At 41.8% G+C, this 16,990-nt stretch overlaps 1 protein-coding gene across 2 annotated transcripts; it reads right to left on the bottom strand.

Moving 5' to 3' along the window:
- Window positions 1–98: 98 nt before the first annotated feature.
- On the bottom strand, window positions 99–15,762 carry asxl1 (ASXL transcriptional regulator 1). 2 transcript variants are annotated; one of them, XM_073822612.1, is made up of 13 exons: window positions 15,265–15,762; window positions 11,171–11,253; window positions 10,986–10,988; window positions 10,775–10,892; window positions 10,486–10,633; window positions 8,081–8,154; window positions 7,196–7,280; window positions 6,473–6,592; window positions 5,333–5,499; window positions 5,146–5,242; window positions 4,924–5,029; window positions 3,918–4,830; window positions 99–3,821 (listed from the first exon to the last, which is right to left on the bottom strand). In XM_073822612.1, the coding sequence occupies exons 1-13, from the start codon at window positions 15,319–15,321 to the stop codon at window positions 792–794; spliced, it is 5,001 nt and encodes a 1,666-aa protein (XP_073678713.1). In that variant the 5' UTR covers window positions 15,322–15,762; the 3' UTR covers window positions 99–791. The 2 variants fall into 2 exon arrangements, with proteins under 2 accessions (XP_073678713.1, XP_073678714.1); XM_073822613.1 differs by lacking the exon at window positions 6,473–6,592 and having other exon boundaries at window positions 15,265–15,407.
- Between the last annotated feature and the right edge of the window lie 1,228 nt (window positions 15,763–16,990).

Here is a 16,990-nt window from a genome sequence, read left to right as displayed (position 1 = left end):
ACTTTGTATCACTGTGATGATACAATGATACTTTTTTTTCCCCCAAACACAACTTTGGCCCACTTTACCCTCACTTAAAGAAGATCAAATAGAGAAAATACGCTCACTTTCAGCTTTATTAGATTTGAATACTGTGCTTAACCGCCAAGTACAGACTGGACTTCACTTTGGATAAGAAATAAAAATGGAAACAAAAAGAAGAGTGAAAGCACTTACAAAATAACGAAAATGTATTTTCTTGTTTAATGATTAAAAAAATATTTCTTTGCAAGACATTACACACAAAATCCTCCTAAAGCTCTCTTCACAGAGAGGCATTAAGAGAAGAAAACAAACAGGAACGCCACCATTTTCACACTGAACTGATAACTGGTGTCAAGTAGATGAGGTAAATGTTTTGTTGGGGGAAAAAAAGGCACAATTTACAATCAACCGTGCCATGTAAATTCACGTAATAATACCAATAATAACAATATCATTATTATTGTAATCATAATAATAATATTAATAATAATAATAACACCATCATAACAGCAATAGAAAAAATATGCAACAAAAATACAGACTGAATTTTATCTTACAAGTTATCTTCCAGCCCTACTGTATTGCCTGGCCCATCAACAAAAAAAAAAAAAAAAAAAAGCCGCCCGTTTTAACACTGCAGTGTCCTGCTTCATTCTTTGCTCAAAAGAGTCCAAGACTTCCAGTGGTATCCAACCACAGGCAAAGGGCTAGAATTGTCTGGAGTGGTCAAAGCATTTCCTCTGACCAGCCGGCTCAGTTTCAACGAACTATCTGACAACCAAACATGACACACATAGTTTTGAGGGGCCAATGCAATCGTCATGGCAGAAAGCGCCACAGCCCTGGCACATGATCATAGCCTTAAGTCGGCAGGAACACTTGAGAGCCACTTCTTCAGCAGCACTGTCCGCAAATGCCTGAATGCTAAGTGTAGCGCTCTGGCCTCCACTGTTGCTGACACTCACACGTGGCCTTAGCTGCAGCACACCATCGGCTAAACTGCGGGAGAACCCGCTACCGTCCACCACGGACACATTAGCTGTGTAACTGAAGCCGGATGAGGACCCTCCGTTGCCCCCACTCTGCTGTAGTTTTGGTAGCTTGCCATATAGCTGGTAAGGGAGACTGGAGGCTGATGAGGAAGGGGAGGAGGAGATGGGAGAAGCGGAGGTGTCTGCTTGGCGGGCATATGGATTTTTGACTTGTTCCTTCTTGGCCATTCTAACAAGAGACATTTCCATATTTAACAGTCCTTCCATAGCTCCACCACCTCCATGAAAATTGTCTAGAGGCTCCTTTTTGGTTATTACGACAGAAGTATTGTTTGGAGCAGGCAAGTTTTTGGTCAGAGCTTGTTGGCACGAAGGGCGTGATGAGACTTCATTTTTTACTGTAGCTACAGGAGAGAGCTGTTGCTGATACGTCAGATGCTGAGGTGGTTGGGGTTTGCTTGGGCGCCAATTAATCTTAACAGTAGGTACAACTTCTGAGGGACAAAGGTCGCCATGTGGAGGTGAGGGAGCATCAGGTGCAGTTCTGCACACAGACTGGGAGAGATTGTTAGGATGCTGTTGAAAGCCAGCTGGTCTCTCCGGGGTTTCACCCCTTTGAGGAAGAGGTCCAGGGTGCTCTTTAATGACAGCTGATTCATAAACTGGAGCATTTTGAGAGTTCATATCCATTGAGGTTCTTGCAGAGGAGTTTGAAGGGAGGGATGTTATGACAGGTACTGCTCCTGGGGGCACTGCACCTCCTGGTTGTTGAGAAGTGAACTGAACATTTGCTGATCTTGGGCTAGCTTCCTCAAACAAGCATGCCATTCGAGATGGAGTAGACCCCGGTGGTGAAGATCCAAAGTTTCGGCCAGGTCCAGGAGACACTCGAGCAGATGGGGCTTTGTGCTGGAAGTCACCAGTTTCCATAGGTCCTCCTGACTCAGACGGGCCTCTAAAACGTGGTCCCAGATTTCTCAGAGGTTGGCGACTGGTTGAGTTACCCGCAGGGGCACCTGGAAGTCGGTTTATTTCCAGCTTGCTGACCGAGTGAGGCTGGGGTAAGACCTTCTCTAAAGGTAGGCTGCCTTGAAGAAGCTGGGTGACAAGAGGGTTGTTGGCCTCTACAGAGGAAACTGCTCGAGATGAACCTTGGACTCTTCTGCCAACGTGAGGAACTGCAGAGTTCTTTAAAACAAAATCTTCTCCAGGACCTCTGCCGAGAGGTTTGGAGTCATCCTCGTTTGAGACGAACAGCTTTACTCCATTGCTATTATCATTCAGCCGTAGATTTCTACTTTGGTCCCTCTCTGCCTGTGTCAGATAAGCTTGCACTTGGGCTTGTGAGGGAACAGTGGGAATCTGGTCCTGAGCATGGTTTATAGCATGGGTATGAATTGGATGCTGCTTGTGGGGATGAATGACAGGCTGTTTTGGCACACCATTAGGGAAGCGAGCCTGAATGACAGTTTGAGTATGGTTGGGGTTAGATACATGGGCCTGTATGACTGGTTGCTGGTGTTGAGGAGGATTCAACATTGATGAAGTGAGTCGACTTGAGGTTTGAATGACAGGTTGATTCTGCAACTTTGTATTTTGAGCTTGCATGCCATTACTGTCCATCTGGGTTCCATGCCAGTCCACCATTTCATCCTCTTGAGTTTCATTTTCAAAGTCAGATGCTGTCTCTGTAGAATCACTGTGTGCTCCAGTGTCTTCCTCACCAGCATTACTTGGTAGACAAGGCAGAGAGCCTGATTCGTATTTGCCATCAGCATCACTTCTTCCATTCCTATGCTCTTGTAGCATCCCCTCTCTCATGGAATGCTCTTCACTACTTTCTACCCATCCATTTCGGGCTGTAACAATTGTTTCTTTGGGCATTTTCAAGTCTGAGCCATGCTGGATAACTCCAGTTGACCCTGGGTGATGCTCACCACCATTCTTCTCAGCTTCCCAGGGTTGAGAAGAAGCTGCCAAAGTCCTGATGACATCCACACCCTGGGCACCAAATCTTGGCAGCGAGTCTGGTATAGAGGTGGGCACTAAAGATACAGCATCGTTTGATGCTGAGTTGCAAACAGGGGTAGTTGTTCTGCTCTCACTAGACTCTGCTTCCTCACTTCTCCCCTCTTGGTGACTGCAAAAAGACTCGGGTTCACTTGGCGTAGGCACTGGGGTGTCTAAGGTCTGCTCTGATGCTTTATCACATGGGCAGGCAGTCACCTCTTCCACTCCACAAATCTCTTCCACCTGATCCTGGGAAGTAGGACTGTCGGTTGCAGGTGGCGATAGCGTGAGTGTTTTCGGAGACTCTGATGTTGGTAGAGATGGGTTTGAAGATACAGAGGAAGGAGATGGTTCAGTCAGTGGGGTGGAGGTTTGAGGCCTGTCTGCTGAATCTACACTGGACAGCTGTAGTTGTGTTCCAGACGAATGAGAGCTCGCAGGCGATTCCTGCTCCTCCAGATCAACTCTTCCTCCTCGTCTTCCTCCTCCTCCTCCTCCTCCAGGTTCAACGGGACCTGGGTGCTCTCTCGAACGCCTCCCGCTGGAGCGATCCGGTATCCCAGTACCACCCCCCGGGCCGCTCCCCCCAGGCCCTCCCCCATCCCCAGAGGCTGCAACAGCAGCAGCGGCTTCCCGCTGGGCACGGGCTTGCTGGGCACGGGCCTTGATGTCCGCCAAGGTGCGCGCCCCTGTCCCAGAGCGCCGCGACCCTTCGTTGGGGGGGACGATGCGGGGACAGATTTGGTACGTTGGCGGCCCCTTGACCCAGGGCGGTTTGATCCGGGAGAGCTGTATCTAGTGAAATGGGCAAAAGAGAAACACTCATATGAGATGTGGTTCACATTAAGTGTACAAAAGATTAATCTGAAAAAAATAACTTGTCCAACTTACCCGGATTGGCGGGACCTTGGGCTCCTCTGTTGTAGGTTGTGGCTTTTCTGAGTGCACACAGTCAACTGTGTTACGAAAGGACTGACGCTCATCCAGCCGCGCCCTTTTCTCGGGAAAGCTGGTGAAGGCCTGGGACTCATCTGGCCTTCTCTTCTGCTCCTTGAGCTGAATTGCTGGACTTGCTGTGGCGGGACTGGCTGCGGGGCTGCTCTCCCGGCTGCTTGCGCCAGTGCCTGCTGTACCAGTGGTAATGACCGAAGCCCCATCATCAAGCGGGTCGGTGGCAACAGCAGCAGTGGAGGAGGAAGAAGATGATGAGGAATCTGAGCTTGCAGCAAAAGTCTGTCTTTCTGAGGCAGAGGAAGGAGAAGAAGAGGGCGATGATGATGATGATGTAGAGGAGGAGGATGAGGAAGGAGAGGAGGTGGATGCAACAACTGGTTCAGGTACTTCAGGCAAAAGGTGTGTGGAGGCTTCTGGTTCATCGCAGGTTGAGCTTGTAGAAGCTGGAGGAGGTGTGGGTACAGGAGCAGGCGATGGGACTGGCTCTGCAGAAAGGTTTTCTTCTGAAGTTTCCAGTCCAAGGTCTGTTTGAAGAACCACCTCTGCCTGAACTGCTGTTGCTTCTGGGACTGGTGATGCAACTGGTGGTTCAACATCAGGAGTTGGAGTGCTTTCCGTTGTCTCTGTTGAAGGTACAGCTGGCGTTGTAGTTTTGCAAAGTGTGCGCCGAGCCCTGCGTCTGAGGTCAGCCCGTGAACGCCGTCTGATCCGTCCTTCCCTCCGTCTTCTTCCAACACTTCGCCTCTTGGGTGTAGCCACTGTAGCAGTATCAGAGTCAATAACTGCACCGGCAACATCTCCAGCATCACTCATTGTGAGCTTTAATGCCTCTTCTCTCGTCAACCCAGACCTAAAAAAACAATTGGGAAAAAATATTTAAAAAAACAACAACATAATTCTTGGAATTAAGGTGCTTACAAATATTTAAAAAAGGCTATCGAACCTTTGGCCATGGTACTCTTCAAAGAATTTCTCCTTCCATGCTTCTACTTTCTTCTCCTTTTCCATCTCTTGCCTGAAGCGAACCTGCATCTCATGCGTGAACTCACCTTAAAGAGATTAAAAATATTCCCACTTTATCACCATTATAGTAACTTACCTAAAGCCACTTGTCTTGGTCAGTTCCTGATATTTCTTTATAATAGGACAATACTAAGAGACTTACCCTCAGCTAGACGCTCTTTCCAGCTCTGGGATGCATGAGTAAAGAATTCATTATTGAGGGCCGAGCTGCTTAGCCGAGCAAGGCCATCGGGGCCAACCTGTGCATTAAAAGAATTAAAAATTTGGTGAGAAAACAGCATGTATAAAATTGTAAGAAGTAAAGGTTAAAAAGCCTTTAAGCAATATACCTGTCTGTCCACTTCCGGTAAAAGCTGAAGCAGTTGCTGCTGGGAGTGAGAAGGAAAAGCAGCAAAGGTGCGCGTGTTGATGAGAGCACGAATGTTGGTGTTGACTAGGATGGAGCCTGGAGTCTCAAAATCCACTTCCACTCCTCCTCGATTCCTTTTCATGGGACCTGCAAAATACAGTCTTGTATTGAGTGTTCATAAGAACTTTGGTAAATGAAACCTTTGTGCACGGCAGGAACATATTTATGCAATATAAAAATAAAAATAAAAAGTGTATGATAAATGTATATGAATAAAAAGCTCTAGTAAATCTATAAAATCAGAGGGTGTTACGGCAGAACACTAGTAAAGCAATAATAATGGTTTAATTCCACCTGAGCTATTGATCAATCCACACAGCTTTTACATTATTTAGCAACTGAACATTATATCAAGTGCTGCAATTAATAACCCAAAGCATAATGCACGCTACAAAACAAATCTACAATTAAAATAGACATGTAGATATGACAATCTCTCACTATGATGGTCTTAGCTAGATTTGACAGAATAAAAAAAAAAAAAAAAAAAAAAAGTACATTGACAAAAAAAAAAAAAATGCAGACGACAAACCATGGTTGGTACTCTGCCATAGACTAAAGTTTGAAATGAGTGGGGTGTCTATGAGCTTGCCACTTACACTAAGGTAAAAGCAATAAAATGAGTTGAAGCAAAAGAATAAACACTGGATTACCAACTGCTATAGACAGGTATCCATACCTTAAATTTTGAAAGTGACAGCTGGTGTAACTTATTAGAGGTCAAACACACTTTGAGAAACCAGCATGACAATCAAGGCAAAAACAAAAAACAAAACATGCAACCATCCACTGCAAATAATGAATGATAAAACAATATGAATAATGGGCTATTTGTTTATTTTCCCTATTGCTTTATCCAAATGCCCTAACTACAGGTTAGAAATAATGAAGATTGGGACATTGTTGTCATTAGATTGACACAAACTTGTTAGCTATTCACTCTTTAAGTGTAATACCTGGGAAGGAGTTATTGAATTACTGAATCTAGAGGAAAGTGGTGAGCAAGGGGCTTAGGGGTAGTAATTAATACATGGGGGTCCTTGGTTTTCATCCTCTGTACCTGAACGAAGACCACGTATGCTCTTGAAGTGCTGGGTGCGTTTCCAGCCCAGCTCGGAGCGGGTACGAAGAGTGGGGCCTGGACCCCCCCTAGAGCCTTCCCTGCGCCTCCCCGCTGCTCCTGAGGGTAAAGGTGGGGGGAGGATGGAGGCTGGTGAGACTCTCTGAGATAGAGTGAGTGTGGGTAGGGCAGCTGAGGCATGAAGGCTAGTGGCACTAAAGAGGCCAAAGTGACAGGCAAAGATTTGGCATGTGCGTGAAACACGAAAAGTCAAAGGGACGGATATCCCAAGGCACAGAGACAAAGAGGAAGAGGGGTGAATGGATATCTCTAAGGCGCAAATGCAAAGCAGATATCCAAGGGGGAACAGAGCAGGGCTGACAGGACAAACCAGAAACACTGCTTTCACACTGAGGGGTATTGACGCTCAAGTGACAAACACGTCAGTGGCTTCTAGAAAAGATGTTGCTTTTAGTGCAAAGTTAACCAAGAAATAGAGGAGGCGGCTGTCAACAGGAGGGAACTGTGGGAAAACTGCCCTTGAGGAGACTGCACTATAAATGATTAGAGAGTGTCAGTGCGTAAAATTACAAACACTGTCAGGCCACTCAGATAAAGAGCATCCACAGTCAGAGGGAGCAGGTATACAAAACCACTGCAGAGTGGGGGGAAAACAGAAAGAAGGGGGAGAAAAAAGTGAACAAGAAAAAGAGCTATTGTAACCTGATGGGACGTGTTCACCGTTGACCTTGAGAGGAGTGAGCACTACACGGGGCATCATCACAGCTTTCTTCCTCTGCCTCCCTGACTGTAAGAGAGATGGGAGAAATAAATCATGAGCACGCACATACACACAGGTCCTCCACAGACATGGAAAATGACGGCATGCTCTTAAAGGAGAATTTAAATGGAAATGGATGTCTGATAAGTCAAAAATTTTAGGATTTTAACAATAAAATATTAAGATTAATGCAGGTACAAAGAATATAAAGGAAAAGGACAGGGTGTAACTGTCCTAGAGCTGACAGTTCAGCTCATTCTCTATGAGAGATGAGTGGCTGGCAGGGGATTGCGGAACTGACAAGCAGCGTGAGTGTCTAAGTTCAACATTAAACAAATGCATGAAGGCATTTTAAGTTTCAAAATCTGCTAACTGGTGCTGGAGTTTCTTGTGCATTCCGTGCTTAAAAAAAAAGAAGAAAAAAAACACACAAAATATTTGACTGCATTTACTGTAAACGATCAACCATGCAAATGATCTGATTAGAATCTGATGACATTCAAATCAAGAAATCCCTGACCTGAAATTGAAACGACGCGCAAAGACCAAAAGGTCTTAGTCATGACTAATGCAGTCAGCGTTATCTGTGGGGTTTTCTTGATTTGACTCATAACGTCAACTTTCGGCACTTCGCTAATGACTAATTTTCACATAGTCACGTCATGCATTCAACTGCCTTCCAGCATAACTGGTGATCTGAGGAGGAGTTGAGTGCTGTGCATAAGAATGACGGTGAGATGGAAATCCATTCTTGAGAGTCCTGCATGTAAAAATTAGTTATGAAGGTGATGGTTTAGTGCAAAGGTGAAGTTAGGCACTGTGGGTACCTGTGAGGAGCGACTGAGTCTTGTCTGTGGTTCTGTGGAGCAAGAGGCACTGGAGGAAGTCTCATCCACAGAGGCTAGAGCAAAGAGGAAACAAGCAGAATATCCATCAACAATTTTACTTTAGAGCGAATCACATTTTAATCATGTTCTTGTGTTAATGACAATATAGTTTTTATATTTAAGTTTAAATATGCACTTTTACAACAATCTACAACACATTTTAATATAAACAAAGTAAACTATCATAATTCATCAGTGTAAGACCTGGGGACTGTACCATGATGGTAATTGAACAAATTCAGAGTTACAGGATTAGTTTCGAGTTCACAAACCCAAACCACCTTTGTTTGTCAACTCAACTGATTCTGAGTTTGTGGAGCGTGTGCATGTAAATGTGACATCAGTGGCGAACAGCCAATCACATGCCTTGCAACATATGGTAAGTATGATTCACTTCTCGTGAAAGACCCAGTGAGATTTAAAACTAAAGGTTAATGGTTTTGCTAAAGTTGAAGAAACTGAAGAATATGATGGATTTTTACATTGAAAAAAAAGTACTTGTTCATGAAAGAGGACAAATAAAAGAAATGATCTTGCTTTATCAGTGCAGTCACAAGATGATTCATTTTTAAAGTGTTTTCTATGGATTTTACAGCTTATTTATATTGCGTATGACCTGTATATATTTCATTTAACTGCTAAACCAAAACTTAAAAAAAAAAAAAAAAAAAAACATTAAAGCCAGACAATCTTTTTTTAATACTGTAACCTTTAACTGGAGAAAGAGAAAAACTCTTTTTTTTTTTGCATCAAATGTGTCACTTCGCTCATCTCATTGGTCCAATTTCAGTTTAAGATCTCTAACCCAGAACATAACCTGCCCTGAGGCAGGTTAGCCATGGAGTGCAAGTTGTTTTATGGCACTGAACACCAATTAAAGCCAAGCCACTTTCATGGTACCTAAAACCCAGAATTGGCACAAATCAAACTGAAGATTACATGACTAGCCAGCTAATCCGGCTTCATGGCACAGGCCCCAGTAATTAATTGTTACTTCTTGTGTGTTGTTTATTAACACGTGGGCACAGGTGAATATTTACGTTTCCTTTATTATGTATTGATGGTTTGCTACCGGGGAGAGGGATGAGAAAAGAGAAAGGCAACTTTCTGTTGACTGCATGCATGTTGCAATTGGCCTCATATGCATCATCGCAATAAAATGCACAAAAAAGGCATCAATATTGTTCTTGATTGCAAATATGATTGCTTGTAAACAAGTTCTCCCACTACCTAGCCTCTTGGTAGCTATTGGGTCTTGCTAATTATAAGCAATCACTTGTCATAAACATGCAAAATTCACTGATTATGAACCACTCTAAACCAGTGAGCCAGTAAAACATGCACAAACATTTACTATTATCACAGCCTTTTCAAAGTTTAGTCATCACACGTTAGGCCGTATTGCCAGTCCTGTCAATCTGTCCTCAAATTTAACACCTTTTCAAAAAGATAATTAAGACTGCTAATATTTAAGATATTAAAGACTTGTGAATTTGATCAAACTGATGTAAAAGATTTTAAGAAGCAGGAACCCTGATAGAATAGCAGCTACTTCCTGACTGAACAGATTCTGAAAAGACATAGTAAAATACAACCATATAAAATATTTATCAATCTTTTTTCATATACCATTTTTAACCAATAATGACAGATAGTACTCCTTTTAAACTTTGCAATAGGTGGTAAATATGCATCACTTTATAAACCAGAGGGAAAAGGAAAAATACTGGGTTCCAGCACCCAAATTAAGGGCAGAAAACCCATGCAAGTATTTAAGACATGTAATTGCCTTTAATGCTTATGGTATAGTATACTTTTGCACATTTAGAAATGGTAAATATATTTTAAATAGAAGATTAATATATACTGCTGATGTCTGAAAACATCAGGCTTCGAAGTACCATCCTTACAGATCTGTCATGAAGGAAAGGAATCAGTTTTCACAAGAAAATCATAAAATACAGCAAATGTGAAACACATTTGTCATTTCCAGGCATATTTTTGCACGTATTCTCCTTCATGCAACACAAATACACGTTCTAAACCACTCTCATCTAGGTCACTGCTGGATGTGTCATGTGCTGCAGTATCCATGGCAACACACACATCCAAAGCAAAAAAGAAATCAATGTCTCTCAGGCACTACATGCTTCTTAAGCTCAGGGTATTTAATGCTCATCACCATTTGGAATCAAAGCTTTTCTTAAAATGAAAAGATGGGGCCTCTACTTTTCAGCTCTTTTATATGCTTCTTTAATTTATAAGCCTGTTCCACTTACTGGAAAAGAGGCTGAATGAATCAATTCTGGTGGAAAAAAATTGAAAAGAATGAATAGTCCACACACCATCATTTTCACCACTAGCAGCAGCCGTCTCTGTGGAGTCACAACTCTCCTGCTCTGCTCCTTCAACTGTTGAGGTGGTGGATGCTGTTGGAGTCCCATCTCCAGACTCGTTCGCAGTCGGGCTCTTTGTCCACTGAAGTGCATTTTTCTGTAGGCATCAGTGGGTACATAGAGACACAGAATATGTAGCTCATTCTATGTGGGTTTTGGCATCATAATGCAGTTGCTAAACCAGAGTGAAATGCGTTAAGCACTGAAAAGATGCTAGAAGGATTCATGGACTCTCTACCTTTAGGGTAAACAAACTCATCCTTCCAGGCAGCTTGAAGAAAATACTGTTCTTCACTCTGTCTCCTCTGACTTGAGAGTGAAGCATGGTGACCAGGCAGGCCAGTGGAGCTGTGCCACTGAGGAAGGAAGGAAAGTAAGGAAGAAATGTCTAACTGCCGTTCAGTTCAAAAGGTAAAAATACAACATACCGATAAATAAATTCATCCTACCTTCTATTTTGAGGTGAAAAGGTTTGAGGAAAAAGAGAGAAAAACAAAATTTTATAAAGATACTCAAACCAGGTCAAGAGGCAGCAAAAATGTACTTGTAAACATGGAAACAAATCTCAGGCATAAATAGTACTTTTTAAACAGAAACATAGTATGTTAATGTTCATGAATGGTTTATACTAGACCTCATTTCTTTGAGCCCCTTTGTTTGGATGACATGCAGAATCTGTTTGGGCGTCATTGGGGCATCAGAGAAGTTCTCCAGAACCTGCAAGAGGTCAAACAAAATCACATTAAATCAACAACTCTCCAATTCAGTATGTATACAGTCACCTTACTTTTAACTCATTAGGGATGGGGACACTACATATTTACAAATTTGGTTGGTAGGTTGTGAGAACATTTAGTCGATTAAAAGATGTTTACATTGCATTTTTACATTCAAAAACACCCAGGCATAGTGCGATTGAATGATCTGTCACAGATTTTTTTTTAACTTGACACAATTGTAATGGCATGAGAGACTCAAAAACAGTTGCACTGCGACCACTGAAGACATCCAACTGTATCTATATGAATGTAGTGGCGGCATTCAAAGAGGATGAATTAAAAAAAGGCACATCTCTCAGTGAGGGTTTTACTGTGAAGAGGGCTTAACAGTTAAAGCACAGCACGCTCTCAGCTTGCCAATTACAGTGCCATAGCAATTCATACTTATTTTAAGACCATGTCATTTTTAACAGAAGCATTCGGCTTTCTTCTGTTAGGTCCATATTACGCAGGTTCTGCACAATGTACAAAGTATAACATCGACCTGCAGCTGCCACACACAGCTGAGTAGTTCCAGGCGTGTATGACAGGCTTTTAAAATGTGGAATGGGGGACTGACTATAACAATAGCAAACACTCCTCTCTCCATTTATAAAGCGCAAATAATTTCCTTCCAGTCCTGGTGTACAAGAGCAGGTAACCTTCTGTTAGATTGGTGGTTAAAACAGGGAGCACTGCTCCCACTGTGCTCAGCCGAGTCTAGAACCAAGGACACTGGGACAGGAAATGGAACAGCACAAGCTACAAAAGAAATGTGCACTAAATTATAAAACACCAGGTGCACTTCCTGCAAGGAAGCAGGCATGAAAACGTCAAGCTGGGAGAACTTCAACCAAACTACTAGACCAATGACAAGACAAACTTCCCAGTTATTTATAACACAGTCCTGACAAGGCACCAAAATTCATGTGTACAAAATGCGATTGAAAGGAGCGGCACATTTAAGCATTATTCTGGAAAGTCATGCATTGTGCCAGCCTAATCTTTGTAACTCTCACGCCAGCCATTTCATGCTACCATAGGGAAGGAAAAATGGAGTGATATTATATACCACCATAATTCAGAGAACAGAAAATACTCCTAACATTATTATAAGTATTCTTAAAGCCATGACAAAATGAAAGCAGCAACGTTGCTTCCGTATTAGGAATGTTCATTTAAGTGAAAAAGATTATCCAAACAGAACAAATGTAGTGCTTAAGTTACTGATTGGATGCAGGTAGATCTGAAGGCAAACTTGCAATTTATTGTAAGAAAGGAAGGAGGTGTATGCAGACGAAATAGAAGAAATCTGGCATGCATCACCAGAGAGAGGTCTGCCATTTCAGTGTAAGGCCAACTTATAAATTGAAAATTTATTCACAATAAAATCAAAAACATGCATTTAGAAAATAGACAAAATGTCTTAGAGATAAAAGGGACCCAAATTAAAATTCTGTCAACATTAACTCACCTTCAAGTTGTTCCGAACCTGTAAGAGTTTCTTTCTTCTGGTGAACACCAAATAAGATACTTTGACTAATGTGGGTAATAACACAGTTGTTGATCCCTACTGACTTCCATAGTATGGATAACATACATCTTTCAAAGAAAAAAGAAATTAATAGAGATTTGGAACAACTTGAGGGTGATTAAATGACAGAATTTTCAATTTTGGGTGAACTATCCCTTTAAGCAATAGGCAGGTATTTTCCGAGAACTAGCTAAGACTAACAGTATTAGGTAAAAAAAACCTGAACCAAAGGTGAACTCATCTTTTTAAAGACCTTATATAGGACAATTCATTATCATATGCATTTGGAGAATAAATATTGAACAGACTGGGGTTAAAGTTGCAAACAAAACTGGATGAAAAGGCTCTGATCCTCATTTAAGTCAGTGACTTTTCCTTTGCTCCCACAAAAATCCAATCTATTTGTAGAGGATGCAATATTAAAACAACCACAAAAAACAAACCGCAGCTTCAACCACATCCAGAATCAGGACTAATGAAAACCAAATTTTCTCACAAAAAAAAAAGAAGTATTTTTAACACACCAAGAACGGCTATACAGTTACCATCACCTTAAGCAAGGAACCACCGAGAAGGACCAGAAAAGCTAAAATAGGTGGCCTGCTTCACATTTCCTATTGCTTCAAAGTGTATCGCAAGATGATCTGATATACATTGGCCTTGAGCCCAAGCATCTGGTTGCATCTTACTCCCAAAGCTGCCATTTCACACCACTGCTTTTGTTTCAAACTCATTATATAATGCTGCAACGCTCTTTGAAACCGAATCATCTAAATACCCGATCTTTCTTTAATTAATGAAATTCTGCTTTTGCATTTAAAATATTCAGCCTATTTGGTTGTGAGGGTTCCTTTGTGCCCGCATCTCCCTGATCCATTACTACAGAAGAGGAGATGGTAGGTGACTATCCTTCCTGGTATACAGACATGCCCATACCTGCTTCCCAAAGCTCAATCACTATGTGTGATACTTGCAAAAGAGCACAGACTGAAATTTGTTTGGTTGGGTTGATAATCTTTAAGGATTTAGATCACAGACAATACACTAAGTAACTATTCATGAGTTCACAATTGATGTTTCACTTGGTATTCATTTTATATGAATTACGGATTCTAAATTGTGACAAGCATAACAGCATTCTCTAGAACATGAGATCCCCACCCAAAACGGCAACCCCTGGGTTTCAAAATCTACTTTCACCAGATATCAAGGTCTGTAGCACATCCAACCTTTCTTGTTCGTAATCTCACACTGGCCATGAGCTAAACTGCAGAAATGACTAAATTCTAAGACAGTCCGTTTTGTTTGGGTGGATCAAATTCAAGAGTGATAGCTGCCAAGATCACCTAGAAAAGCAGACAAAGACCTGACAGACATAATGACTACAACCACTTCAGATTTTCATAGACAAAAACAGGTTCATGAATCCATTATACAGGTCTGTTTCTATCAAAACTCTTTATAACACTAAGATGAAAGTCTAGAGGTCAGACTTATGAAAAAGGTTCATATACCTTTCTTAAATGCCAGTTGTTAGTTAGTTCTTAAAACATTAGTTTTTGTGCAAAATAACACTGACTGACATACATTTTCCATTTAATGTGCACCAAATGCAACAAAGAAGCTATGATGATGCAGATCAACTAAGAAAAGCTTTTTTTGAGGAATACAACCACAGGATGTAGAATTAAATTTAATATACAACAATATATGCATGACAGACCAAGTATATACACCATTCAACCAACACTGTGGAGAATAAAGGAGAAACCCTGCTATCATAATAGCAGACGCATACCTCTTTAGTCTTTACATATTATTAGCCACACATTTGCATGTGTTGATAAAGATGTGAAGCATTCGTGATTTTATTTGCTTAGTATCTAAAACTGACAAAGGAGATCAATGGATTACGAACTGGATAGAAACATAATAGGCACAAATATGGCCTACTGTTTTTATACAGTCACAGCTTAAAACAAGCAAGACGTATAAATGAGCATTTACGACATATTTATTCAAATTCGTTTTAATGACAAACAAGGATGTCCTAATTGAGTATTTTCAGCATTTTATTCAGCTCTCTAAAAGAAGCCCTGGAAACAAAGGGTCAAACAGGCAGAGCAGCTAACACGCTAGGCTACCAGCAAGGGCTCTTTCATTCAAATGGGACACAAACAGTAGAAATGTAACGCTTATGTTGACAGGGTGAGTACAAGGACCGTAGATTAAAACGTTAAGGTAAAAGCTTGGTTATGAAACATCACACACTGCCTACAGATACACAAACAGCAGCAGCAGCGGTGGCGGCGGCGCCTGCATGTGTCCTACCCGACCAGACAGCTTTGTTCGCGGCTGCCGTACAACACCCATAACCCCACGCACAATGTTTAAACCGCTAACGTTACATTTTACTTAAAATGATTAATATATTACCATACGAGCTGCCTCTGCCCACGTGCGCTCCTTCTTTCTCTTCTGTTTGTCCTTCATTTCCTCAGCGTTGTCGCGCGGGTGCGGATTTCTGCAGCGGATATGAAACGTGTGCGTGAAAGACGGCAAGCCCGCTAGCGTGCTAGGCTAGCAGCAACACCAAACGGGGGCTTTGATTCCCTTTCGTCTTAAGTACTTGCGTATTCGCTCTGTTTAAACACGCACGCGTTTCTGTAAAACGGCTTGCAAAAAAGCGCTCGGATGTTGCAGCAGTGGCGTTCCAGATAGTTTTTACAACGCCTCGCTGGTCAAATAGTGGTAAACAGAGACAGGGCGATGAACAGGCGAGCCCCAGCAGCCTTTGGCATACTGCAGGAAATCCTCAGTTTGGAATGCAAGACGAGGAGAACACAACAATGAGGTCAAAGGTCAAACACACTGCAGGAATGCAACACAAAAACAATTCTCCCCATCCCCCTCTTCTTCAGTCGCTCCTACAGCCGCGGCTCATCTGACGCATCTGACGGGATGAGGCCACGCCCATTGTTATGCGCGGCGAGATCAAACGTGATTCATATTAGGCAGCACGACACATACATAAAACACTAGAATTATTATTTTTTGTGCTTCGTTAGTTCCTCTGTGGATTTTTACTACACAAGGCAATCTCACAATTATCAAAGCGTTATTTAAAGTATTTAAAGACAGCATAGAAACACTGCATCAGCTAGTAAATATTTCTACTTGAAAATAAAAATACGTCAAGGTCACAATTTTAACAATTGTTTTCTAGTTAAATAAGCATAGTAATTTAAAAAGTCATGTTTTAATTGGTAGCTGTATTGACATGTTTTACAAACGTCCTTTTATGGAGTTTTGAATCATGTTAAGGGTGGGACTTAAAAACCGTGTCATGTAAAATGTTCACATCAAGCCCACTCTTTTATTTACGTTGATTATAAAACTATGTTTATTAAAAAAAATGTTACCAGAAGTAAGGCTACGTTTACATTAATCCGGATACATTTGAAAACGGAGTTTTCATTTTAAAACGCTCTCCGTCCACACCAGCGTTAAGCGTTTTCCAAAAGTTTCTCATCCACACTGAAACATAGGAAAATATCAAATTCGCCTTACTGCAAGCCTCCAAAATTATACAGACGTAATAAATTTTCACGCAATTCTTCTGGCGGGATAATTTACGGAAATATCTCATCATCCACTGACGCGTCTATATCGCGCTCATTCATATTTTATCTGAAAAGCAGTCATGTTTTGCTTTACAGCAACTGTGAGTAAATTTTCTATCATCATTTTAGGACTGTAATTTGAAGAGTATACAAGGTAACGTTAAATCTCTTTAGCAGCAGTGTGACAGTGAATAGCACAGGCACAATTACTGGTGTAAACATAGATATCTATTGGTATAATATGCGTCACATGACTATAAATATGCGTCATCGTTTTCAAAAGCCTCCGTTTTCACGAGAGGGTGCTCGCTGCAGAGCCATATGGGAGGAGCTGGAGCTAATGGGTGGAGATAGACACCTAACCACACCCTAACCCTACCCCTTACCCTATCCCTAACCTTAACTCCACCCATTTGTTCACTCAGAGGTGGAGCTGGACATCAAGAGAGGTGGAGCTGGAGGCCATTTGGCTCTGCAGCAGTGAGCAGTACTTGGTTTTCACAGTCCACACTACAACGTGAAAACGGCTTCTTCAAATT

This window comes from Garra rufa, chromosome 18 (assembly GCF_049309525.1).
Source record: "Garra rufa chromosome 18, GarRuf1.0, whole genome shotgun sequence".
Classification (NCBI taxonomy): domain Eukaryota; kingdom Metazoa; phylum Chordata; class Actinopteri; order Cypriniformes; family Cyprinidae; genus Garra; species Garra rufa.
This window is presented reverse-complemented; position numbering and strand designations above follow the sequence as displayed.